This window comes from Galendromus occidentalis, unplaced genomic scaffold, assembly GCF_000255335.2.
Source record: "Galendromus occidentalis unplaced genomic scaffold, Mocc_1.1 scf7180000077512, whole genome shotgun sequence".
In the NCBI taxonomy this organism is placed as follows: Eukaryota; Metazoa; Arthropoda; class Arachnida; order Mesostigmata; family Phytoseiidae; genus Galendromus; species Galendromus occidentalis.
Genome location: NW_003805500.1, coordinates 649190 through 676685, shown reverse-complemented (window position 1 = coordinate 676685; position 27496 = coordinate 649190). Strand labels below are relative to the sequence as shown.

The 27496-nt window shown below is 52.0% G+C and overlaps 3 protein-coding genes across 3 annotated transcripts; 2 read left to right on the top strand and 1 right to left on the bottom strand.

Moving 5' to 3' along the window:
• The first annotated feature begins 3427 nt into the window (after positions 1–3427).
• Positions 3428–5032, top strand: LOC100905939 (neurensin-1). The gene is made up of 4 exons (XM_003747142.1): positions 3428–3439; positions 3966–4206; positions 4397–4591; positions 4809–5032. Exons 1-4 carry the CDS (start codon positions 3428–3430, stop codon positions 5030–5032), a joined length of 672 nt encoding a protein of 223 aa, XP_003747190.1.
• An 11395-nt stretch (positions 5033–16427) lies between these two features.
• On the top strand, positions 16428–20346 carry LOC100905790 (tubulin beta-4 chain). The gene is made up of 8 exons (XM_029112526.1): positions 16428–16484; positions 17430–17538; positions 18097–18207; positions 18427–18671; positions 19100–19114; positions 19151–19530; positions 19645–19850; positions 20132–20346. Exons 1-8 carry the CDS (start codon positions 16428–16430, stop codon positions 20344–20346), a joined length of 1338 nt encoding a protein of 445 aa, XP_028968359.1.
• Positions 20347–23858: 3512 nt separating this feature from the next.
• On the bottom strand, positions 23859–27270 carry LOC100906957 (tubulin beta chain). Its single transcript, XM_003747069.1, has 7 exons — positions 27195–27270; positions 26472–27007; positions 26037–26145; positions 25667–25777; positions 25067–25311; positions 24338–24974; positions 23859–24183 (listed from the first exon to the last, which is right to left on the bottom strand). The coding sequence occupies exons 2-7, from the start codon at positions 26526–26528 to the stop codon at positions 23978–23980; spliced, it is 1365 nt and encodes a 454-aa protein (XP_003747117.1). The 5' UTR covers positions 26529–27007; positions 27195–27270; the 3' UTR covers positions 23859–23977.
• Positions 27271–27496: the final 226 nt, after the last annotated feature.

Sequence of the window (27496 nt, the reverse complement as noted above, 5' to 3'; positions counted from 1 at the left end):
GCTTTCGAGAGACTCCGAGGTTGATGCCAAATTTACTACGCGTCTTCAAAACAGAGGGTATCTCCGCTCCGAAGTCTTGCTCATAAACTCTCTCGGAGCACCTACAGCGCCGCGATCGGCATCGCGATATGAGGAATGCAACGAAGTATCGAAAGAATGAGCGAAACTGGATTCTTTTGAGCTGGTCAACCGGGTCCGGCTCTGGATTTCTCGGGAAGTTCGGTGACAGCAATGATGGCGACGATTACAACAACAACAGTTATATCACTCAGTCAATTGTGTAAATGTGCCTCTAAGTCAGCAGCGTCCTCCCTAACACCGACATCGATCACTCAGGAGCGTATCATCCGAAGCGAATGAACGTGTGGAGAGAGCAATTAATAACCGGAAACGTCGTGTTGACAATACTATTATTGACAAGAACTCAATTGAAACTTCATCTGTAAATATTCCCTGTTACAGCTCATGCGGTTTATACTCGAGTGGGACGTGCACACGCGGAAGACCAAGACAAACAGCAAACACGCATACACCCACAGGAACAGACAGACGAAATCACGCTCACACACTGAGAAAAAAACATTTTTGGCGAGGTGTCCGAAAATACCTCATCATAACTTCGACGATCGCTATTATTTATTATTTGCCCTGCCTCTCAACTTTTGAACGAATCAATAAAAACTTTAACTTGTTGTTGGTTACAAGACCATCGTTCTGCCTCTTGTTCGCCAGACATTGTCAGCCGTCCTCGATCGCGGAATAATTCTGCGACGGGAAACGCGCTTAATTCCGATGACTAAGTGGAGCGAAATCTGAGGAGGGAAAAACTCATACGCCTCGAGCGAGCCCAAGACAGGAACGCCCACGCACGAGGACACCCTCCTAAATGGGAGCTCCTGTCTTGTCGTTATTCTCTGCCGTGAAAAAAAACTGGATTCGCAGCCTTGCGCTCTTCAACTCCAGGCCTGACAGGTGACGATCTCCGTCGTCGTAAGCCCGCGGAGGAGCCTTCTCAATATGAACACGGAACGGACCGTGCACCTCTAAGTCCCATATTCTCGACGTAGGATTCTGGTCGGAGTATCGAGTCGAGCGATTCGGTCACCTTCGTTGTGCCCTCGGAAGTTGCCATTGCAGCGAGGTTCGATTGAATTGAATGCACCCGGTGGGTCAATTAGGGAAGGATGATCGCCAATGAGCAGTCGACCGATGCAAAGTCAAGGAGTCCGTTTTTCTATGCGACTAAGCAGCGGTACATAGCTCTGATCCACATCCAACTCGCTGATTTCCCGTCCTTCCAAGCTCCCCGGATAGCAGGGCAAGAAGAGCTTGAGAGACGACCAAGGAAACTCGAAGCGACCGTCACGGCTGAGTTGACTCTCCCCGCGCCCTGGCTCGGCCCGGATTCTCATCGTAAGATCCTTATGAATTATGTCGTATGACCTCTTGGCTCACACGTGCTTCGAGCTGAAATTCACTATCTGCAAGAATATCCCCGGAGGAAAATGGGGTATCGTTCTACGTCGGAGAAAATTCGACTGCTCGACCTACCCCGAAGACATTTCATCATTGCCGTGTGCCATAATCAGCCGGAAGGGACTTTCGGCGGGCCGTCGACTGCTAAATTGCTACCTGGGCTCTGAAATATGGCAACAAAAGTTTCTCGAGAAACCATCAGAAGCGTCTACGGTGCTCAATTCTTGCGCGTGACAGCGGAGAGAGGGTCGTGAGCGCAGAATCGAGGAATGCCTCGCGGCAGAGTCTTATAGGTACCGTCTCGACTCGACCTCACCTCCCACTGTCTGGATGAGCAAGGAACTTTTTCGAAGCTGCATAGCTGCCAGAACTGCATAAAAACTTGGCTCCGTGGAATGAATAGAAATCGAAGGTGTGAGAGCGGGAGCAGCTATGATACACAAATAGTTCTGTTTTCCGAATGAGTGCAAGAGCACGAGCTGGATGTTACAAAGTTCTGTATCCAAAACCATGGACAGGCTACGAAGCTCATGGAAATTCACAGCCATAAGCGTTGTAGCCCGTCCTAGCCGTCTGCGAAGGATAGGGTGGCGAGGGGGTCTCGGAAGCAGCAAAGGAATGTGGAACTTTCTAGAACGGAATCAAGACTCGAACGGACAGTCGATCGGTTTCGGGAACAGAGGAAAGTGCAGCATCATTATCCCTGCGAACATAGGAGGTTCTGGGGACTCCCACAGAAAACGGCTTCTGATGCCCCAGCGGGGAAGCTCCCCACTTTTCGTTGAGCTCCTGAGTCGATTGGCACTAAGCGTGAAATTTCCCATTCGGGGCATGTTTTCTAGTGACGTGAAACGTGGTTCTGCCAATGCTCTTGGAGCCTGGAAGAATTATTGGTGAAAAACCTGGCGATGATCCAACGGGGCATATCTATCGAGTTTATTCCTCGAAGCTTCGCGGGAGAATAGAGGTGGACGCTTCCCCGGGAAGTGAAGACGAGCCCTCCTGAGTAGAATGCCTCGTCACCGATCGCCGAAGTCGATTTCCCGGGAAGGAGTTCGCAGAGCGGGGAATCGAGCACTCTCTGCCGCGTACTCTCTCATGCCGATGCTGTTGCTCGCGGACGGGAGGGAGAGCATCACCGATTCTAGGCGACCGTTTGGAAGCTGTTTGGAACGACCACCAGTCAATGACTTTCAGTGGTCCAGAATTATCGATGAGCATTGTTTGGGGGGTGCGCCGGTATTCCGACCCTTTCCCCTACAGGAGACTACTTGCGATTCTTCTCCCGGACTCATTTGTCTATCTATCTGTTCGCTGTTTGTTTGATCGCTCTTCGTAAGCTCCTTTGTTTGTCAGCGTGTGTATGTGTGTGCCTATTATAGTTGAGTTGAAACTGGCAGACTAAACCAGCTCGTATTTCCAGCTATCGGAGAGTTCTCTGGGGAAAAAACTATTACCTACTGCCGTCAGTACGTGAGTCGTGTGCCCTGTGCGACCGTCTGTGAGTCCATCTTTCCGTCCGTTCGTTCGTCCCTCCAACCGTCGGTCGGTGGGTCCGACGTCCTGCACAGCCTCTCTCCGCATGACGTCACGCGTGCGCATGCGCTGACTATCCGCAGAATTCAGCCACTGTCAAGCGGCCTTCCAGCGCGCGGAGAGGTGCTCTGTGATATTCTAATTTGTATCAGGGCACCGATAACCAACACGTCGTTTCAACGGAACTCCGTCGACATAGTGACCTTGCTGACCTAGCCGACGAAAATCGTGCAGATCCTGCGGCAGCGTGCGAAACATATCCGACTCGGGGGAAATTCGGTGACGGAGGCGCAGGTTTCCCACTCCGGTTGCGGGAACGTCGTCCAGGAACGAGTTTACGTGGGGTTCGCTGTCATGGAGCGGCTGACGGTGCCACAGGTGGTCGCGACTCGTTGGTGAGACTGTCTAGCGGAAAATGAAGCTCGCGGTAAGTCCTCAGAGCCTCGTTTCTGTTGTTGTTGTTGTTTGACCGAAAGATACATAGAGTCCTTGTCGGGAGAGGGTTGCGGAGCCACTTCATGCCCGACTTTCAGCCGGAATCAGCGTAAATTACGCTGAAAAAAGCGGCGACATTCTCGAAAGTCCTCGCTGTCCTTTGTTCAATGTCACAGTGAGTCGTACTCCACCTTCGGAAAATCAATCATCGCCCACGCGCGCTTCCACCGCTCGGCGCTCCGAGCTTCGTTTAGTCCTGACTTATGGGCTGAAATGAATTGCTCCCATGGATTCGGAGCAGCACCGAGCGAATATGTGATCGGGATCAGGAGTACCTCGAGGATTTCGATTCCAACTCCGAGAGTCACTAGGGAGCTCTAATTGAAATCAAGGGACTGAGCCGTAGAACAGAGACCTAAAGAGAGACCGATGCGGCGAGAGCAACTCAGCGGGGTCGGGGGACATTCGAATCTCTAAGGCGGACGTGTATTCTGTAAGCTTTGGTTCTTCGTTTCCAGATGAGCGCCGAACAGGAAAGATTGCTCTCCGAAGGAATTCAAGAGGAGAGTCCACCGAGACGCAAGAGCTCGAGAAAAAGCCGCAAGAAAAAGAAAAGTTTCGGAGTGCGCGACAATCTTGAAAACTTTTATAACGAAGAGGTCGACGAATGGAGTGCCGATGGTGTAATTCTCGAGAATCAGACCGCCTTGCGGAGGAGACTCTTGCGACTACCGGCTTGGAAAGGAATCGCTTTCGCGGGTAAATTCAACTCGAGTGGGGTCTTCAAGTATCATGGATGTCCTCGAGACGAGATTCCAACTGGACTGGATTCTCACGTTTTCTTCTCGTTCGATGCTCTAAAAGGATGATCGGGGAAATTATTTCGCTGGGAAGGAGAACGAGCTGGAGTGGAAGGGAAGGTTTCATATACGTATGTGTCCCGCTGCAGGTGGAGTCCTCATGTCTATCTCGGTGCTCCTACTGGCTGTTGGACACGGCATTCCTCGACAGGAACCGGTGCTTGGCGATAAGGACGGTATCGAACTCATTCGAACGTCGGCTCTTACGTTTAACAAGATTTTACGGACCTGTCAGATCGTAGGACTCGCACTCTTTTGCTCCGGTGGTTTTTTTGTGGCTGGAGGTAATTAACTTTGTGATAAACAGAGGAGCGAAACCGGAAAGCTGCTCGACCCCATGGCTGATGATGATACGCAAGCTGACCGTGTTAGCAGAGCATTAGCCTAGGGTTTGTCCGCAGGCCCAGAGAGGAGCGAACCAGTCATCGGGTCGAACATCTCGGCCGTTGCAGCGTCATTGTGTGTTACGTGGAGACTTGTTACCATAAAGCATTTTGACAGGTTTACTCATCGGAGCATTCTGTGCACCGGAGGACCTCGAGGGATCCCGGCACTCGTTATTGGAGTCTTTTGTGGTCTCGGTGCCGCCCGAAACTCCTCGGCTGCCTCAGGAAACGAAAGTACCCGTCACTCAGAGTCTAGCTCCGGTTCAGCCTGCCGCTTCAGTCTCTAATGCGGCTGCCGTGGCAGCGACGGTGGTCTCAGGAGTTTCGTGTGAAGACTAACCATTTCAGGGTGCCAGGAATCATCGTTCTCAGTCAGTTGTTTGCCTCTCTATCGTCCTTTAGCTCTATCCGAGGAAAGGTGTGCAATCTTCAGAAGCTCCGAGCCTCCATACGGACGGACCTCTGGGCGGAAGGACGAGGATGATTCCTCGACGCTTTTGAATATACATACCCACGTCCGATTCCAGCCCGACATCAGACACCAAGTGAAAAATGGAACAATGTAGCGGAGCTCTCGAACCCGCTGCACTTAGGTCGAGACGTGACGTCAGCGAGCTCGGTCCACGGTCATCTCAGTGGCTGTCGAAGAAACCTAAGCATAACAAATGCGTCCCTCAACAATCCAGAATAGATTCCGGTTTTGTGATTTAGAGAGTAGTCGGGAAGAAGGAGTGTTTATGTCTGAGCTCTTGCCATTCTATCGCAGACCCGCACCTCATATCGGTGACTTCGCTGAGAACAGATGAAGTGAGAAGTTCTGCGGAGTCCAGCTCCTGGTGCGAGCGTTTCCCGTTCTCGGAACTCATGACGAGCTCGGGCAGAGGAGAGTTGGATCCGGGGAACATTTGTCAGATAGATAATCCCATCCATCCGAATTATGTGATCTGCAGAGTTTCAGTCGCGGTCTTGGCTGTATTTGATGGCTCCACCCTTCACCGCTGCGGCAAACTCGCTCGTCACGGCGTGGCGACGAAGAATTTACTCTCGGTGCTGATTGCTCTTGAGAGACTCTCAAGCGGTAATCCCATGAAGAAGATATCATGTTCGAACAAACAGAGATCTAAGGAATTGTTGATATTTTTGATTGATTTAATGAGAAGAAGTGAAGGTTTCCGAGGTTTCAAAAAGTAATTTTTAATCATATCCGGATCCTCCGAGCGCTTTCATTAACTATGTCCACTCATTGTTGGATGATATACCGGAGGAATGTGAGATTAGTGGAGGAGAGAGGGGAAATGAGGCTTTCCAATATTGGGACGGTATTCTCGTCAGTACATAAGGAATGCAGATCGAGTCTTATTTTTATGTAAATCAATATCTACTCTATCTCGTCCGCAGCTCTTTCCAAAAACCTTTGTGACTCAGAGAGATTTCGATTTCATTCGATCGGATCCACAACTTATCGAATCTGCTTGGCAAGCTGTGTGAAACCCTCTACTTCAACGACATTCTTGTTGTTAGGGCCGCAAATGTTTAGCAAAGGAGGCCCAATGCCGACTCGCGTGCAGGACTAAATCGCCCCGGGCTGGGCATACCCTGTGATGGTCGTTGCCTTCTTCTTATCTGCCGGCCACATTGCCATCTGGATTGTTTCTTGGACTCTTTTGTTGCCTAATGTATAAATGCCGGCGCCACAAAATATCGTGAAACGTAGACGGAGCAACCTGTTAAAACCCAAACATACCCTGTATGGCGGTGTGTTCACGGTAACCTACCCTGTATGGAGAACTGGTTGGCGAGCGATGTTCGGTCACCGGATAATAAAACGGAAAGGAAGTGTATTTATCGTACGCAAGCCCTGCTTACCTTATTCCCCTTGTATCAAATCCTCCCTTCTGATTCAAGCCTACCCGAGGAATCGCAGCAGTCGCTGTGTCGACACCGCTGCCGTGGTGTCTCAATGGACACGTCGAGTACGTGATGTTCCGCTCAGAGTTCTGTGAAGAGTCAATCTCGCCTGCTGACAAAGAAAAGGCCATGAGGAGGAAGTATCAACAGCGTTGGGGCTGAGTCCTAGCGGAAACAAAGGCTATGTACTGAAAGCATTCCAAGTCTCGTCTCTTAGTGACCTCCGTCTGCTCCGACCCCATCGATGTTGTCCGATCAATTTCCTTGAAGTCGCTCCTAAGGTTCCCGTCAGCGTCGCAGATTGTCTGAGAATATCGCCCTCTCGAATTCCAAGTATACTCTCAATAATCCTGAGTGATCTGCACGACAATCTCGTAAGGTTGGGCATCCATTCAATCCTGAGGAGCTGAAAACATCCGGGGGTTCGCGGAGAATCAATATGATGAGGAAGACCTCTTCTGAATAAGAAGGAAAGACTTCTTATGAAATACGATTAGGATAGATCTCGACTCGAGGCTCTGCCGTGCTCGAGGGAATTCTGCTCGATACCTGCCTGATCACTCAAGAGATCTTCCGGAATTCTAGATGATCTGTCACGGGCACGATTCAGCTACGCACCCGAATCATCCGCATTCACTTCAATGTGAGACCGCACACATGCGAACACTATCCGTCAAGTTCCTTTCGGATTGCGGCGACTTGCATCCTGGAATTGAACTCACCGACTCATGCTCGATGGATTATCTCAGATCAAAACGCGTCCTCCGAGCGACCGCCATCCGCGCAGAGAGATCAATCTCGCGGGCTCGACAAGGAATCGGGAGCGGTCCACGGGAGAGCTCAGAAGGAGCTCAGCTTCCTCCTAGTGGAACATCGAGGGGAATTCCCCTTAGTCCCAAATGAGATCTTTGCCGCTCCCAGCGTCGTATTGAATTCTCCCCTCCCGATGATACCGCCCCTTAACTATCCACCGCTTCAGTTCTCTGTTCGAAATTGATCCTGTCGTCGACCGATCTAGGAGTTTCCTCGCGATCACCACACCTATCCGCCGACGCGAAGAACAACCAATCAGTCCCGTTCGTCTGCCTCTGGATAGCGTGTCTGTCCGAGACGCAGTAGACACGGTGATAGCGTCGGCTACAAAAACGTCAAGGACGCGACGACGGCCGAAACTCTAAAAATCAATCCAATCGTATGCACGATGCTCTACGAGACGAGCGAAGTATACCGGGACGCTCTCCCGAGCCCGTTGAAACAGTGTAGTTTATGAGACTGCTGTCCCTCTGCCGATCGCTGCTCCTACTGATGGCAAGCTGCGGGAAGGAGCTCCGATGTCTGGCGGATATCCCTCCGACAAACGGCATCGAGACGTGGTTCCGGCCCTGAGCTTATCTATACTGTGTTTGGAAGAGACACTGTTCACCTGTGGATTCCAGCCGTGGTCGGGCTCGACGTGATCCGAGTCCTGCTCCCGTCGGCTACGAAGCCATCGTCGTGGTCTGCATACCAGTCCGTGATAGGTATTGGAACGCTCTCGTACCTGGACAGTTTTCGGAGCGAAGGAGCGCCGACGTTGGCCTTGCCAGACGCAAGCTCGGCTGAGGGTTGTAGTTTCCATGCTGAGCTTCCGCGACATCCAATCCGGCGAGGTCGAGACCGCGGTGCGGATGGTCCTCGCTGTCAGCGGGATTCCCTCGACCCTCGACATTGTTGTTGCGTATTGCCTATGCCCGCGGCCGATGCTAGCGGGACCGATAATCCCGTTCAGACTTATGAGCTACGACGATCGAGAACACATGCAATTAGGACAGTATGCCGAGTCTCCGAGCAGATCCCATGTCGAGATCGGGTCAGTTGACAGGACGGACGCTCGATGGCTTCGGGCCTATCCTTTCAGGCTGCGTCAGACCGAATCCTCCGTACGGACGGATCACATTCGGGGCGCAGCGGTCGCATTCGTGTTTTACCTGACATGTTATTTCGTCGCATCTGTCTCCGTGGAAGCCTGTCTGCGCGCTGTAGGCGTCAGCGACGGCAACAACGCACACGTTTTGGTCTTGTTCGCCTGTTGTAGCGTGTGCAGTTTGTTGTGGATTGCCCATTGGAAGCTAACGGAAGCTCTTTGCATCTCAGCGGGTTACGCTTATTGCTACGAACGCGGTCAGCTCGGAACATCTTCCGTCCCCTACGACCACGCCGCCGCCATACGTGTGTGGAGGTTTACGAGCTCTGTGTGGTTCGACGAGGTCTCCTCCAGACGGCATATAAGTCGGGAGTTTCTGGATGACCTAGTGCTGCTTCTAGCCGCCTCGGATCGGACGGACGCTCGGCTCCGTTGAGCAGGGTTCTGGGCTCTTTGCCGGGTGGCGCTTGTTTACGGGGTGGTACCTCGATGCTTTATACGTATCCTCGTCTCGGAGAGCCGCACTAAGGTATTCGCTTGGACTTCCAAGAGGGTTTTGGAGTTCGGATCTTCCCTGGCCACAAGAAAGCTCTTAGTTAGTGATCATATTGGCTACGGAGTTCGCTCCCGCGACTTGGTGTGACGCATTGAAAAGATCCTTCGATCGCAGCAGGCGTGAACGGTCCCTCGGTGCGAGCGATTTTCCTCTTCTTCGCGATGGCCTCCATCAGAATCGCTTAGCCAAGGTTTCCCGAGCGGCCGGGGAACTCGATTCGAGCTAAGCTCCGAAATACATGTGCAAGATTACTCCCTGGCTCGGATTTCGAAGAGATACATGTATCGTGCAAATTATCCTACGCGCCCTGTACCGACCGGAACCGCCGCACGATATCGGATACACTCGAGCTCCGCAATACGCGTCGGAAGAGAATTCAAGGCGAGAGCCGAGTTCCAGGAATCAGATCGAGCTGGGGTGAGGCCAGGATCGGAAAAAACCGACGGGGAAGGCTCCTGTGCAACAGCCCTCCGACCGTCAATCGGAAGCCGGAAGACAAATGGAAACATCAAAGACTCAGGATCGTTGCCCCCGCCTCGGGACTCGACTTGCACCATCAGCGGAGCCGTGAACAGGCAAATGTTTCGAGAGATCGAGGGTTTCCCTCTTGGAGCCGTCACGCGATCAACAGATTCCAACAGATCCTCGGTCGACGACCTCTCCATGAGAGCGGAATCTAGACATCATGGCTGAGAGAGCTCAAATCCCGGATGAACGTGGAATTTGGATACCTAGATATTCGTAATCTGGAGTTTAGACCTGATGTTCATGGGGAGATTTCTACGGGCAGCTCCACAGACAAACTCGACCCCCCAAATTCCGAAGAGGAAACTCATGATTTGAATGCAACGTCGTAATCGATCATATTCGAATAAGATGGAAGCGTCTCGGTTGCTCCAAGAAGCTTGCAATCAGAGATGGATCGGTATCTATGATGAGATTCGATCGTAGATCAGCGCAAATTCCCGTCAGACTCATTGATCCTACGCGAAAGAGACGGCCTTTGAATCGACCGAAAACATCCCTCCGATTCCTTTGATGAATTCCGAGGATACTCCGTCTCACAGACGTCTCGCATTAGATTCTGGTGTTTCGAAAAAACGGATATAGAACCTGAATACTGCAACGGATTTGGCACTCTTGTTTGCGGAGATTCCAGCCAGGGATTCAATAGGTTCAATGACAGGATCAATAGGCGGACTTGTCGACTTCTCGTGTCTCCTGCCTTTGTAGAGGGGCTATTCTCCAGCTGACTGAGCCATTGCAATCACTTAAGATTCTGACGTCCGTGACCTACAATCCGGAGAGACGCTGGAGCACTTCAGCTAAGCTCAACGTAGGCGGAACCTGATCGACGAGACGCCAAAAGCTCGATCATCATGAAATTGCGGAAACATTTTCCCAGTTCATGAATACTATGCGGAGACCCCATAGATAGCAAACTTTCCGGAATGTCTAATCATGACACCCGGGACCGAAGGTGACACGCAACGGAGACAGAAGATAGTTCGGATTGCGTTATGACCTCGAGTTTATGCCGGTCTGGGATCGTCTTACTTGAATATGCTGAGTCTGACCTCCGACGCTGGGTCCGGAGCCACTCGAGCGGACAGCTTGACGCAAAATGCGCTCGCGACTAAATGACTACGATGATCCTGGCAAATAAGCGGCTGGGAACGAGGATGCGACAGAAATACAAATGGATGTCGCGAAGGCCACGATCGCTGCTGCGGCCTCTCCCACAAAAAATTGTACGTTCCAACGAGAGCAGCGCTGTGTTACAACGATGTCGGATGCAGACACTGTTTAGAAGCCCCTAGGCGATGACGAAGCCACAGATTACATCCGAATTACTTGGGGTTCGTGTAGCTATTTTGTGACCAATGTTTCGCTCCAAGCGTCGGTCGCATTCTCCATCCAAATACATCAGTATTCGCCGGTGCTCGCGTGCGGCCGCGAGAATATTATGAGAAGTTGTTTCCACGTCCATACAGGACTTTATCGAGCCCTGCATCCACACTCGTTAATCAGCAGCGATTGGCGCGGGAGGAAGCGCAACGTAAACAAAAATTTCCTTCCCCAACGTCCTCAACGAGAGGCTCTCCACTCGGCGAGAATCGACGGAAGGAGATGTCAACGAGCGACCCTGAAGTTCTCGCGACTCGGTCGGTGGCAGCAGCGGCGAGCAGGGTTGAGTGAAGAGCTCGGAGCGACACGTCTCGACTGATCGATTGATTAACCATGACGGTTACGCCTTGTCCGCAGAATCCCCGGATAGAGCGTCCGAAGACTCACTCTTCCGCGGCTCCTCCCGGATGGCGAACCCGAGAGATCGTGCCCAGGACTGGTTCCCAATCTATGGGACCGTCAAGCTCAATAGGAGCAGCGGGGGTTAAGCCTGACGTCGGCGTCTACCGATCGGCGTTGCCTGCTGGTCGAGCTCTGTGGCGTCATCGCAGCTCCGTCTCTCGAGATGCTATTCGAATGCGATCTCGCCTCCGAGAATTTCTCAAGCTTGGCGTTGGACCATGATATTCATCTGGAAGGAGTGGATCTCATGCGGTCATGTCCCGACTCATCCATTCGGGCTCTGACGGAGAGATGGAGACGTCGCGCCGAGGTGGATTGCGGCTCGAAGCCCAAGAGAGATTTCCAACTCGATGGATACGGGAAAAATATCGGAGCACCTTCGCTCGTCGAGGGGATCGCTCACGGGATCGAGACGGCGGAATACGCCACTTACATTACTCTTTCGAGATGGAGCGCTCTCCGCAAGGTCCCAACGCAACGCGAGTCTGTGACATTCCGCAAGCATTGGATATTGTAAGGGTTCGGAGGGGAAATCTCACTGTCTCTTTTTAGGTCACTTCCCTGCCCATTCTCCCTACCTGCACTTCTCGAGTTGATGTTCATTGCTTGTTTCTCCTCTTTTTTCCCGTCCTCCTGTTCGTTTCTCATCGTCGTTTAATTTTAGTTTTTTGTGGAAGCCTTCGTCTGAGAGGACAAACAAGCTTGTAATTCCGACAACAATTTATTGGGAATCCTTGGACTTCTCCTCCGTTCCCAGATCGAGCGAACCCTACCATTGCCTCGGGAGGGAGTCTTCAAGTCTTGCGTGACGATTCTAATCGTCTTCGGAACATCAACCTGATCCCGCTTGATTGAGGAAGGTTTCTAAAAAAGGAGAACGCACAACCGATGCGGCACAAGCGGCACTCGGGTCTGTTCGATGCAGAACCTGCTTGTTGCACTCCTTACGATCTTTGGAACAAACTGGACCAAGTAAAAATAGTGCAGGAGAAACTTCGTCCTCCTGCCCACGCACTGTCCTGCTACATACCTTGTTTGCATGTTCCACGTACGTAGCTTGGCCTGACATTCCAGAGAGGCTCTCCGAAGGATTCCCGAATATTCTGCAAGCCAAGCAAAATCGGACGAGCGAGAATCGAATTCTATCCGAGCCGAAAGTCCTGCTAAAAGAACCCAGTAATGTCCTCCCCAGGCTCGTTTCCTCTATCGAGCAGCCACGAAGATGACGTCGATGCATCTTGAATGCGTCAGCTGCTTGAATGTCAAGCATTTTCATTGTTGTATGCACAGCGGGCGTCTTTTTGTCGCTGAGCTCCGCCGTCACCGGTTACATGTTCATACCGCCGCAACAGCCGAGGCAGTTGACTGTCGACGAGAGCCTCCTTGCGGCGAAAGTATCAAAGTAATCCCTTTTCAGTCTCGTGCGTCCGAAGTGGTTTCGCACGACGCTGCATGTTGTTGTGAACGACCGACTGGCCTGGGGGCAGTTAACAAGCCGCTACCAGCGCCTAATTAAGCTCGCGTTAACCTTGCATAAAAACCCGTTGCGCCGTATCGCCACTATAGGCTGATGCATCCTTTAGCGGCAGCAGTGCGAGAGCGAAGTTTCGCAACTTCCAGGGCTTTAGCCGACGCCGATCCAGCCCCCGATTGAAATTCAGCATCGGCAGCTCTGTCAAGAATCGCTCACGGCCGATTCCAGTAGTCGTGGCATCATCGATGCTGATAACGAATGAAACTTGTGAGCGCATCATCGGTGCTTGAACCCTCGGTCAGAGCTGCTCCTCGCGAAGCACGTAAACTAGAGCCCTTATTCCGACCGGGAAGAACTTGACCTTTCCGAGCGATCAGTCCCACTCTCGTGCAGAGGAGAAATTCCCACGGAATTCGCATTCCGGATATCAATTGATCACGTCGTTAGCTTATATAAGCAGGAACGAGGAACATACCGCAGTCGTATAATGGATTACGCCTTCGGAAGCCAGCTCCGTTATAGCTCACCAAGGTTGATTTGCCTTAATATTCGCGCGCCCACCCACCAGAATCATTCATCACTCTCTAGAGCTGTCGAAACGCCGAGACCTGGTCCCAATAAGGAAATCTATTGGCGCGTACGGTATTCGAGATCTTGGACGATGCCCAACTTCCAGAGGAAAATTGAGTCGACCCCGCACAAGCGAGAAAAACGATCGCGGTGGGGAAATCCTGGAAATTATAGATCATCAGCGTAGGCATATGGGCATCAAATAAGTTCATCTTTCGAGAACCTCCTTCTTACGCAAAGACTTGAGCTCTATCCGCTCCCACGATCAAAGGAGAGTCGCCCGAATGTCGGATTATTTCTTTAGAAGCGACGACCTTGGAGACACGTCCTCGAAAGTCTGCCAAGTAATGGATTTCGCTAGACCAGAGGTTCGCCAACTGAATCCTGAGCACAATTCTCTCTCTCTGTCTGTCTCGCTCGCCTCCTTCGCTCTTGTTCCGCAACCCGACGTTTGAACGACCTGTCCCGGCGTACGTGATCTCTTGAAAATCCCGGCGGCGGGCGGAACATGGGAGTCGCAGCTACAACGCCTGCAGCGGCGAACTGGAGCAACAACTAGACTGAGCCTGTCTCTTCCCTATGATCCGCATCAAGAAATATCGAACCGCCCACGTAGCCAGCGAATGAGTTTGAATCTCTGGATTCACCAGTCCCGGGAAAATCTTCCCAGATTTTCCGGATGTCTCAATGGAAGGGGGGGGGGGGGGTGCAAATGATCCGGCAAGGATGCATGGAGTTCGCGAACCGGTCCGCGCAGAGAGCCTGAGCTAGATCATTGGAGGAGAAGAGTAGAGGGGCTGGGAGATTCTCCGTCTGCTTCAAGAGCTTCTCCGATGAGGGAGACTATTCCCCGCGATTCGATACGAACTTCGAAGACTTCGTTCATCAAATACGGCACGAGACTAGGCGCAGAACCAAGACCTGATACTGATTCTGGCCCCGCGAATCCTTCGGATAACTCATAGGATGTATTCTCGTAGCGGGACCATTTTCGGACGCCTGCGCACCCGAGAACCTGAGGAGCCGCCTCGTCGCAGTCTTTCCGTTCGACGTTCGAGCCCGGTTTTAATGATGTAGTTTCTGGGAGGTTTCGATTTCATCAGGCCTAAATTGCCATTGCCCGAATCCTCTGTTTTAGGACTGAGCAAGGTCGTGGTTGGGACGAAACCAGAATCCGTTCCGTGTTCAGCTCCCTCTTCATGTTATAATGGAGCCTCGCTCCGGATGCGGCAAATTTCGTAAAAGCCCTGAGATGCAGGAAGCCTACCCAGGAAGTAGAGGTCGGCAGAATACGGCAGTACGGGAGACAAGGTCGAGTAAGAGTCCCTCGATTGGAGGGTAAACATTTTTCTTGTTAGCCACCGTCGTCAAACTTGGGCTACGTCGGCGACGACCAAGACGAGATAATGATCGGAAAGCTCTTCCGAAAGAACGTCAGTAGACGCGTGTCCTTAGCAAACTCACTCGGTCCTAGCTCGACGAGTCAGTTCTTTGGTGGAGGATGTCCCACGACGAGCGGAACAAGCTGTCATTGCCACCTGGCATGTCGCAACTTATGCAAAGTCTGAGCCTTGCTCGGCCGGTGGGGCGGCTCGCGGAAAAGACAAACATTAAATCTTATTGGATCAACATAAAAATGCGCCTTCCTCAGGCCAAGGCCCCGGAGTCTCCTGGAAGATGCGCACCTCTGAAAAACCGATTTCTGGAGCGACGTAAATTGCTTTTCCTCTTTGAATAGAGTCCCGATGTCCCGATAATTCACTCAATTCCTCCTTTTTCACATGGGGTGAATGAATAGGGAAAAATACTTTTGTCGAGGTGCGTCTGGTCAGAGAAAGCAACGGCTGGTGGGTGGTTCATCATGATTCATGATATAATGACTCGATTCTACTGTGAATGATAGCGAAGACTCCTCGTCTCAAGGGGCTATTTCGACAGAGATGTGCGGCGATCGCGAGTGCTCGCAAAGCCCTGAGAACTTGTTCGAGGAAATCCATTTCACGGAGTACGGGTACTGATTGATTCTTAGTCACGAGACAAAGAATTACGACTCGGGGACGGTAGTCAGTCGAACCGACCGATCTCCCAGACTCGGCTTTATGGTCTAAAAATATCTCACTCTCGCTCTTTCCTATGCGGTACGCGACGCGATCGGCAACCACGACCACTCTCCTACCACTAGGCAGGCGTCGGTTAGGGCCCCGACGCTCGGAAGACAAGCGCGCCTAGCTTACGCTGATCCGGGCTCGCTCGGAGCTTAGGCCTGTTCTGACTTTTAAGGTTGTCCTGATTCCTCCAGTTCGGAACTCAATTTCGAGGTGAGTGACTTTGCCAAGACCACTTTGAAGAAGGGTCAAGTCTTCCGTGCCGGACCAGAGATCATATCCCGCGCGGTATTCTCTAACGAGGGGTGTTGGCGTAAAACGGAGGCTCGGCGGACCGACCCATTCGATATCTCCTTTTAGGAGATATTCAGCGGCATTCTCAGATCCGCGTCTCTGGCGCGGGGAATCCCCCACTCGGAATCAGAAAGTTCCGAAATACCGCATCGTGGGAGTCCTGGTCGCCGGGGTCGATGTCCTTCCCGTCTTCGAGAATAGGACGGTGGTCTGCGGGGGCTTGTTGTTCATTCTAGTCTCACGTTCCCCCGTTGTGCTGTGAATACTCAGCTGCTCTCCGGCAGACTTCAACGCTTCAAATAGATTTTTTGATTCGAGTCTCTGGTTTCGGCATGATCTATTGGATCTGATGGGGCTTGGAGGCCTGCTCTATGTATCCGCGTTTTTCACAGAGGCCCGACGGGGCTCATTCTCACGGCATCTCCAGATCCCCCGGGCTCGACGGATTTAATGATAACCTGATTGAATGATCTCTGGAAGGACTGCATTATTGTTTTTACCCGTTATTTCGGGGTGTTCTAAGTAGTGGCTTGCAGTCGATTTAGCGATCTATCCAGAACGATTCATTCGTAGGTTTGACGCCTTCATTCTCATTTCGGCAGGCGAGTCACAAAATGAGAGAAATCGTTCACATCCAGGCGGGACAATGCGGAAATCAAATCGGAGCGAAGGTTGGTAGATCCCACGACCATTTTCGAACCGTCAACATCTATTCAATGAAGACTTAGCGAACACAAAACTGATCACCTACGCGGAAGCGATCGTATGCACGACATATATATTTGAAGGCGCTTCGACGGTTCGATTGAATGGATTCCGATGGCCGAGCGGCGGCATTCTCACAACTGGTCGTCTTCAGCATTGTTCGGCAGAAAGCCTGACGGAGAGCAGACTTCATTTCTGATTAGGCTCCCTTGTGCTGGGAAGTGTTGCGCCCACGTGTTCATATGTGCTTTGTTATTTCTGTCGGGCTGCAGTCGATCGGGAGGCCGGCGGGCCGAGCGACCGACAGGCTGTTGGCAGTGAAGTCCAAGCCCTCATATCAACATCGAAGACCACGCCATCGACAACAACCACCGCAACGACGGTAGTTTATTAACCTTCATTGTTTCCTTGATGCTGTACCTCAACGACTCTTTGATAACGCCGGCTCGGAGTAGAACAGGCGGCAACTCTCTCGTCCCGACCTATTCTCTCGCGACGACGACAACGGCGTCGTCGCACAGAATTTCAACACTACACCGGCAGCCGACCGATCCAGGCAACGTTCCCAGCGGGGGGAGTGATAGATAGATAGAGACTCAATACAGGAATAGCTGAATCCGACGTTCGTTCCTCAATCCACGGAACGAACAGAAGCAGAAGCAGGAAACAATAAGCTGGTTCTAACAATGATGCCGATAGATGTTGCTCCTACATTCGGGGAACGGAACAAAAACAACATGGTCATTAGGTACTAAAATCGTCGGCAGGTAGAGAAAGAGAACTCAACACCCTGTCGACTGATTTGGTTCGTTGCCCTTCGACGACGTCCTGAGCGCTAAGAGCAGTCGTTTCCGAGCGGTCGCTTGTGGGACTGATTCACTCGATTCTGAGGAAAACTTTCTAATTGGCAGTTCTGGGAGGTGATCTCCGATGAGCATGGAATTGATCCCAGCGGCGCGTATCACGGCGATTCGGTGCTGCAATTGGAAAGGATCAACGTGTACTACAACGAAGCCATGGGTGAGCATCAAGAATGACTTCAAGGTATTTCACAGGAGCTCTGCAAGTTTCTCTCCTCGAGGGCTCCTCGACACGATTCCCGGATGAAGGGGAAAAAGAAAATGAAACGAGGAAATTCAACGCGGAGATGAAGCGAAGAAATGTGTAAAGGATATGATCCCGGGGCATTGAAAAGATGCATTGAATGTTCCGACGCTGAAATTCTTCCATCGGTACAGCGTCTTCGCCCACACCTGAGCTTTTCGGCCCTGCAGACGACATATTCACTTTGCTTGACGGAAATTAACGTCGCGGTGGAGTTCTGAATTCGCTGATTCAGTCCTCGCGCCTCTCCTGAATTCATGCGTTCGAGAAATCGCGAATAAGCATTTTCCGGAAGCGGGCATACTTTCCGCGACGAGTCGGTAGACGGATATAGACAGATCGTCGCGGGGGAGAGTACAAGCTCTAGGAAGCAAGCGAAGGCTGGCGATTCGCTACAGTTTTCTGGCGCCCACAAGGTACCGTAAACAACGGGGATGGTGACGATGATGAATATTCATGATATGTTGATTTCAGGGCAGAAGTACGTCCCGAGAGCGGTGCTCGTCGACCTCGAGCCGGGTACGATGGACTCGGTGCGAGCCGGACCATTCGGCGAACTTTTCCGACCTGATAACTTCGTATTCGGTGAGTGATTTCTCGACTCCTGAACGGCGACTTAATCAAGAGGTGCAATCTGTGGAAGTCGGGGATATATAGCGCTCAAGCATGCGAAGATGCCATTCCCGAAGACATCATAAATGGAGTCCGTATTTCGCACTCGGGTAGCGGACAGGAGCTCCTTCACAGTGTCCTCCATTCCCTGTATTGCTGCCCTATATAATGCATTATCTGCAACTCACGTAGGTCAGAGCGGAGCGGGGAATAACTGGGCGAAGGGACACTACACCGAAGGAGCGGAGCTAGTGGACGCCGTAATGGACGTCGTTAGGAGAGAATCGGAGAATTGCGACTGTCTACAAGGGTTCCAACTGACCCACTCGCTAGGAGGCGGTACCGGATCGGGCATGGGGACTTTACTCATTTCCAAGATCAGGGAAGAGTATCCCGATAGAATCATGAGCTCCTTCTCCGTTGTGCCATCGCCCAAGGTACGTATTATTACGAAATGCAGAGGAACGTTCGTCCGCCCGCTACGTCAATCTGCCAAAGTAGTTTTTGATTCTTTCCGAATATATTTGCCCCGAGGTCGGAGAGATACTATGATGCCAAGCGATACAGAGGCTCACGAATTACGCAGCGCGGATCATGTCCTGATCTCATAATCCCGCGTCTGAAATCATGGCCGCTTCTCGGATGACGCAATAACGACGTCCGAACCCCGCGGCCCCGAAACTACCACATAGATAGCAGAAGTACCGAAAATACAGTGAGGAACGTCGGTGCTCCCGGAGAGATGAGATGGAAGCCGAATTCAAGGAGGCGTAGCGGGGAAATTCCGGAGTTCATTCCGAAAACAGCGGGGAATCCCCGGGAAAGAGGCGTCGCGCATTTTCATGAGACATCTCGCTCCGTACAGGTCTCGGACACCGTCGTGGAACCCTATAATGCGACCCTCTCCGTCCATCAGCTGGTCGAGAACACTGACGAGACCTTCTGTATCGATAACGAAGCCCTCTACGACATCTGCTTCCGAACGCTGAAGCTCACGTCCCCCACCTACAGCGATCTCAATCATCTCGTATCGGCCACCATGTCTGGAGTGACAACATGCCTCCGTTTCCCTGGTCAGCTTAACGCCGATTTAAGGAAGCTCGCCGTCAACATGGTTCCCTTCCCTCGACTCCACTTCTTCATGCCGGGCTTCGCGCCCTTGACCGCGCGCGGCTCGCAGCAATATCGCGCGCTCACCGTGCCGGAGCTCACTCAGCAGATGTTCGATTCAAAGAACATGATGACGGCTTGCGATCCCCGACACGGTCGCTACCTCACCGTGGCTGCAATCTTCAGGTTAGGAATCAGGCAACATGGGTTTTGAAAATGATTCGAGTACGGCAAAACTAGCTCCCAGTCCTCTCCGGTCTGAGAGCGCTTTCTCGCTTTCAATATTTTCCCTCTTTCCAGGGGACGCATGAGCATGCGAGAGGTCGACGAGCAGATGCTGGGAGTGCAGACCAAAAATTCCTCGTATTTCGTCGAATGGATTCCGAACAACGTGAAAATAGCCGTCTGCGACATTCCTCCGCGCGGCCTCAAAATGTCGGGGACCTTCATCGGGAACTCCACGGCGATCCAGGAAATTTTCAAGCGGATCTCGGAGCAGTTCACCGGTACGCTCGGAGCTAATCCTGAAACTGGGGAAAATCTCTTCCAGTGCATGGTTCCTTTGTTCTCCGTTCTGATTAATCTGTCTGCTGTTCGCACGTCTGCGTTCCGCCGCCCCGCACGGCCTCAATTTCCCAGGATCAGAGCGTCTGCTTGCACGAGTTGTGCCCACAATGATCACATCGATCCGGAGCGACAAACGAAGAGTGATAGAGAAGAGCACGGCAACCGAACAAATAAATCCGTGTATGTCGGCGACAGCTTATTATATGTATCCGTATTCCAGCCATGTTCCGTCGGAAGGCGTTCCTGCATTGGTACACCGGTGAAGGAATGGATGAGATGGAATTCACTGAGGCAGAATCCAACATGAACGATCTTGTGTCGGAGTATCAACAATATCAGGAGGCCACTGCCGAAGATGAAGAGGCCGAGTTCGCCGAAGGCGAATACGAGGAAACGGCGCCGGGCGATGGGACGGATATACCCGAAGAGCACTGATTTGTGTCCGACACATCTCTTTCGACATGGTTCAAAAAATGGATGAAAAAGCTATTTTAATACAGATTATTATCTATTTATCCACAAGCGGTTCCCGAGTGGTCCTTGAAACTCCGAGACATTGTATTCCCGTGAAAATCCCCAACTGATCGGTTCTATTTAGCAATGACAGCGTTTCATTGGGACCTTCAAACCAGACGCTTTATGCTGTCGAGGCTATATTTAGCCTGAGACAGGATAATACTTCGGAAAGTCGACTTATGCTGCCTTCATCAAGGGAGAGCCGGCGGAGATAACGCGGAAAATATTCAATAAGGGCGCCGGATAAGCTCGACGAGCGGTTACGGTGCGAAAAAGGATGACCGAGTTCGCAATGCTCCGTGGGCGTTCTCCTACTCGGCTCTCCTTCCCTTCTGCAGTGGAGCAGTAGGGAAGGCGGAAGTAGAATCTCATGCTCCTTTTTGCCTGGCGTGACGTTCGCAGGGGTACGAAACCCAATTAGTTCGCTCCAGGAGTTGGCACTACGTCGCTGGTTCGAGAGTGTTAACTCGACTATGTTCGGTGAGCCAGAAGACATGCGGTGTCGTCACGTATTAGAACGCTAATCAAGCGTCAGGCGGGTGAATTCGGCAGCTTTCCTAGGTCCACGACAGGGTGCTCGAGGATGAATGAGATTCGTGGATACGCCTCGCGATTTTCCGTGGGCAGCTCTCTGGGTTCGGCGGAGACTTTATCGAAATCGCGCTTGTCATTGCTGGGCTTCGAAAACAAGTCTCTGATCACCGCTACCGGGTGTCGGTGAAGGAATCCCGCTCCTCATTGACGAAAATATCGCGGGGTTAGGGGAAGGTGATCCTGCATTCCGAAGGTACGAAGGTGAACGTGGTGGGCGTCGCCCCCGAGATTCACCAAGAGCGCTGATTCTTTTTTGGAATCCTCGGGCGACGTTCAGCGATGTTTGCGTGGCTGGTCGAATTTACTGCTCGGCATCACAGAGGATGATCAGGAGTCTGCGAGCTATTTCAGCGGAGGAATGGCAAGCCAGGAGCGGAAATGATTACGGGTATCAGGAGTTTCTAAATGTCCTGAAATCGGCAGCGCAATCGTCGCGAGAGGCCAATCTATTGCGACTCGGTAGCCTACCCTCCACAGGAGATCCACTCCGCTTCAAATGTGCGATTCCATTTTTGCTCTTGCATATTCCGCAATTTATATTCGGTCTGTTGATCGATGGACCTCCGGCACTGAACTAATATCATGTGTGTATTTTTCAGTCGAATCCGTTAACGAATGAATCCGCAATTAATCTTGAGGGTTATGCACTGACGACGATCTCTGGGCCCCTGGTTGACTCGGGAATTCCTGGTATTGTGTTCCTGCTCCCAACTATTAACCGATCCTCGAGGCGCTCTGTTTCAGAGCTTGATCCGAACAACAATCGAAAACGCAGTGCCGTGCACTTGGTTCCCGAATATCGTACGGGTGAGTGATCAATGATCACTGATCATTCCCTCCACAATGAAGTCCTGAACGCCTGAAAATCTTCTACATAACTCCCATCCATTCGATTGACGCAGGCTCGCAGGATCGATTGCCAAATACTCGAATGAAATCGGCGCTAGAATGAGAAGCATGGCCAGGCTCCTCGGGGTGTGGCTGCACAGTGGGTGCTAGAGTCGTTCTGATAAATGAACAGACGGTGTTCCTTTCGTATACATTTGGTCGAGTTGCGGAAGTATTTGTTGGCACCACGAAAAAGTGGAGGGATTGAGGAGCCTACACCTGCGTATGGGGGACGTGGATCCCGCTTCTCGAGGAGTCGCCCTTTCTACTCGACCTCTCTTATCAGCTAGAGGAGGGAGTTCTCCTCGGCGGAAGTTCCCGTCAGGATTTTGCCAGTCAAGGCATCAAGGTTGCCGACACGGCCCGCGCAAGGGAAATATGTCCGACGGGGTCTCGGTGAGGTTCCTGCGAGGGAGGCGGATTGGGTCAATAGAATTCAAGCGACCAGTGCGCAACGCTTCGATGACGACCTCGGTGAGATTCCCCAGTTACAGTCTTCGAGAATTATTTATTCGCGCGGATCCAGCCCACCAGCTCCCGTAACTTGGAACCTCATTCCAACGCTCAATAGGTCCCGAGCGGAGCTGCGTATCAAATGGTCAGACTGTAAGGGGCTGTGCTCAATGGGCCTCATCTTATGATTCTCAAATCAGCCGTAACGGTGCGATTCAATTCGAGTCGAAGCCAGCGAGGATTGATGTCTATAGCGTCACGGCCGAGCGAGGAAATACGTTCGAGCGACGATATCCGATTGGAATTATCTAATTGGTGCCAATTGGACATTGAATGACTTCCCGGCTGTCGAGCCGGTGGCCGACTTGGAGCGTCGGGGCGGTGTTGGAAAGACATAGCATTGTCGGTGGGGGAGACGGGGGGTATTGTTCAGTCGAAATGTCGGAGGAGGGAGGGGGATTTTACGAGACGAACGGATGAAAACTGGGGAGCGAGCCGACGGAGAGGAGCGAGAATCGGTCGGAGAGACGAGCGGTAAGCGCTCGGTGATCACAATGGTTTCCGTCGATTCCCCCAGTAACGTCGTGCGAACAGGCCCGCGGCAAACTACGAAATAGGATTCGTCTATTGGAAGTAGAGACTTTTCCTCTAGCTTACATTTAATTTCCTCTTTGAGCAAATACCTCTGTGGACAGTCAGCGAGTGCGCGCTCCCGCATTGACTGAGCACCGAAAGGTAACTTGGTTTCCGACATTCCTGACATTTACATACTTTTGGGAGAATTCGGGAACCTGCCCGGGAATTCCGCACCTGACCTCCACCCGACCCGACTCTTACGATTCGGTCGAGCTCAGCGAAAACGAATAAAATCATCGATTTCTTCCTATCCGGTGATTATGCTAAATACCTAATTGAGGTCGTCTGCCCTTCGAGGATTACGTCGACGATGGAACGAGTGCGAGAACGGCCTTTCGATGAACGACGTTCCTCGAGTTTCCGCGTATATTTCTCCGCGTAGACGCAGGAGGAACGTCTGAGACGCGAATTCCGTCAGCGGAATGTTAGCGGGACGCAAAGCTGCCACAGGTATGTGACAAGGTCTATTCCGCTGTGATCGTACCTCTAGAACGGTGAGCTGACCCATTGCGTGACGCCGATGTAGCCCTACTTTGTATTCATGACAACGCAGAACCTAAACGAGACAAAACTCCAATGGAGTTCCAACCTGTCTGCCAACTCGCCTGTCGCTCGCCCGCCCGGTCGGATGGTCGGCTTGTCTAGCTGACAAGCGGATCCCGCGGTGCTTCGACGGCGAGGCTACGGTGTTTTGCACCCCTTCGGAAGTATGCTTATTTACGATGAAGTCGCATCGCTCGAGAATGAGAATGGATTGAGTTGACGACGACCTTGTCCGCAACGGACTCGCAACGCTGAAACTCCACGGGTGTCCTGATCGGCGGACAGAAAAGCGGTCGTCCTCAAGGAAAACACGATGATTCTCAACACATCGAGGGATGTTTATTAAAGGTAAAAATTTTCACAGGCTTTGTTGATTCCAGCAGTCCGGCCCAAGTTCTTCGCGGACCTCCGGCGAGGGCTCACCTCCTCAACCCATTCAGTGCTCCTCGTCTTCCTCGGCTTCTTCGGGGATGTGAGGCTCTTCGTATTCATCGAAATCACCCTCGTCGTCCGCAGAGGCCTCTTGATATTGTTGGTACTCGGAAACAAGATCGTTCATGTTGGATTCCGCTTCGGTGAACTCCATTTCGTCCATGCCTTCTCCGGTATACCAATGCAAGAAAGCTTTGCGTCGGAACATAGCTGTGGGGAAGAAACAATGATAATTATTTAAACTCCAAAGTCTTCCACGGCAGAAAAGAAGGCTGGCTAGCGGTATCCCAGCCCTCGATTGTCGACAGGAAAACTCGAATTAAGATGGGATCCAGAAATCTGTTGCTGCTTTTGATGCAAGTACCTGTGAACTGCTCGGAAATTCTTTTGAATATGTCCTGAATCGCGGTGGAATTGCCCACGAACGTCGCCGACATTTTGAGCCCGCGCGGGGGGATGTCGCACACAGCCGTCTTGACGTTATTGGGAATCCATTCGACGAAGTAGGAGGAATTTTTGTTCTGCACCGAGAACATCTGATCGTCCACCTCCTTCATGCTCATCTTACCGCGGAACATCACTGCCACGGTCAAGTATCTGCCGTGTCGGGGATCGCAAGCTGTCATCATGTTTTTCGCATCGAAAACCTGTTGAGTGAGTTCCGCCACCGACACCTGACGGTATTGCTGCGATCCACGCGCCATCAGAGGGGCGAAGCCTGGCATGAAGAAATGCAGTCGAGGGAACGGCACCATGTTGACAGCCAGTTTACGGAGGTCAGCGTTGAGTTGACCGGGAAAACGGAGGCAGGTTGTTACCCCTGACATCGTGGCCGAAACCAGATGATTTAGTTCGGGATAGCCGGGTGCGCTCAGCTTCAACGTTCGGAAGCAGATATCGTAAAGAGCCTCGTTGTCGATGCAGAATGTCTCATCGGTATTCTCAACGAGCTGATGCACCGAAAGGGTGGCGTTGTACGGCTCGACAACCGTGTCCGAAACCTGAGGAAGGCAATTCACGACGTTCGGTCGACCCTTTCTCGCGTGGAAATCCAACTCCAATATAAATCGAAGATCGGTGTGTGTCGACTGACCTTCGGGGAGGGAAAAACCGAGAATGAACTCATAATTCGATCTGGGTACTCTTCCCGAATTTTCGAAATGAGCAGAGTGCCCATTCCAGATCCAGTTCCTCCTCCGAGCGAATGTGTGAGCTGGAAACCCTGAAGGCAGTCGCAGTGTTCGGACTCCCTCCTTATGACGTCCATCACGGAGTCGACCAATTCCGCTCCCTCGGTGTAGTGACCCTTCGCCCAGTTGTTGCCGGCTCCACTCTGACCTGAAATATCGGAGACGACTCGTAACGATACTCATTGCTGCTTTCCGCCGACCACGATGCGGTCCGCGTCACTCCTCGAGCGGGCCGGCTCAGTGAACGCAGATTCGAGTGAGCGCTCGACGAAAATGTCGAAATCCCGGTATAGGGAGAGATAACGAGCGCGGACGTTACAAATACTACGAGATCTCAAGGGTCGACGCTTGTGCCAACGGTCCAAGCGGCGCGGAGATGACGCCTCTTGCCTGGCCGGCTAGACCGGTCGGGGAGCCGATCGCTCTACCTATGACCACGCACTCGCTGAGCTGAATGTTAGCGGCAGGACGGCATGGCATCGGTGCCTCTCTTGAAAACTCACCAAAAACGAAATTGTCCGGCCGGAATAAAGCTCCATAGGGGCCCGATCGGATCGAATCCATCGTCCCCGGTTCCAAATCGACCAGCACCGATCGCGGAACGTATTTGCCACCTAAACGAAATTAAATGGAAGACCGTTAAGGCACTCGATCCACGGTTCGTCTCCAGCGAAGCGTGGCTCACAATTAAATCATGGACCTCGGTACTATTGTTCAATTGCTCGACACGGATGGGACACGAATCAAGTTCGGCGGGGCCTGCTCAGAGCTGACCGAGGGAAGTTATGAGAATTCGAGTGTTCGTAAAAAGTCCGTCGCGAAAGAAGGCTCAAAAATTCCAAAGACCGGGAACCGGCTCTTCCGTTACTTTACCGGCTGCCTCGTTATAATAGACATTGATGCGCTCCAACTGTAGATCAGAGTCGCCCTGGAATTGTCCGTTCGGATTGATCCCGTGTTCCTCCGAGATCACTTCCCAGAACTGGAATGACACAAAAGTGAGTCAGCGGCTCGGCAGCCCTAAACCACTCCTAGGTCTCAGCCGAAAAGTTCTCGTGACAATCTGGAACTCTCGCGACAGAGACGTTCGTTTCCGAATGCATGAGAGAATTCAGGACTCCTTGGTAGCGTCTCCGAGGGACAAGCATCCGGTTCTCGACAATAATCATTTATGATTGATCGGACAGGGAGTGGTGAGAGGCGAGGGAAAAAAAATGCCGAAATTACTCCGGAACTTCTGGACTTGGGAATGGATGCTCCCTGAGGGAACATCGGTCAGGGGAGAAGCTCGAGAGATTCATGACTTGCCTTCGCTCCGATCTGGTTGCCACACTGGCCGGCTTGAACGTGAACAATCTCCCGCATGCTGTCTCGTAATCCTTGAGCCAACTGTCTCTCGTTCGCCTCTCTAGCACTCTATGGCGGAACTCTGAAGGAGACCAACAGAGGGCGCTTCCAAGGGGATGAGAGTCGTTCCTGGCTGCCAGTTAGTTACAGTCTGTTCGTTTGTCCGCTGCCTTCTCCGTGCTTGTCAGTCCGTCTGTATTCCCGTTGTTGTGGTTTCTGCCGTTGCCGGTCGCAGTCCCAGTGGCGATTGTGGTTGCAGCGTCGGTGGTGCCAAAGCGCCGCGTCAGCGTTGACGACTTGGAGAGCTGCCTCGACGTTAGCCTACGATAAATACTACGGCGGGAGACGTAATAATGACTTGACAATAGAGAATTCTGCATTCGCTCTTAGCGGGTTTTCGGGCCGAGTTTTGCGACATCGCCGCCGAATGCGGCTGAATCAAGAGTGAACTCACCGTCAGTCAATGTTGCATTCCGGCTAGGCCACGATGTTTACAACTGTAATAAGCCTCAATATCGGAGCAGGAAATTTATATCGACAATATAAATTGAGGAGTGGCGATCCTAGCGTCACGTGTTGTGGACTAGCGGCCTTTATTCTAGTCCGAGCTCGGGATGGCCGAATTTGGTTCACTCGATATTAGCCAAAGACGGCACCACCTGAGAGATCCTGCTGTGAACTCACGGTGGCGGATTTTTCCATGAGACGAAATTCTCGAAGCATGCCGAATCGGGGCCCGATAGACACATTCGAGCACCAGTCGATGTCGAGAGCTCTCGAATTCGGGCGTCGAATCCTCCACTCCACGAAACCGTCTCGAAGCGGAGCTGTTTCAGTGGAGAGAGCATTCGGGATCGATTCCTGGATTTCCTGAGAAGTTTTCCCGTCGCCTCAATCTCGGAAGCCCCGATGGACGGAATATTCCGGCGAATGTTACGAACGGGATCGCACCACCGTTATTCTGACTTGGATTCATCCCCGAGATT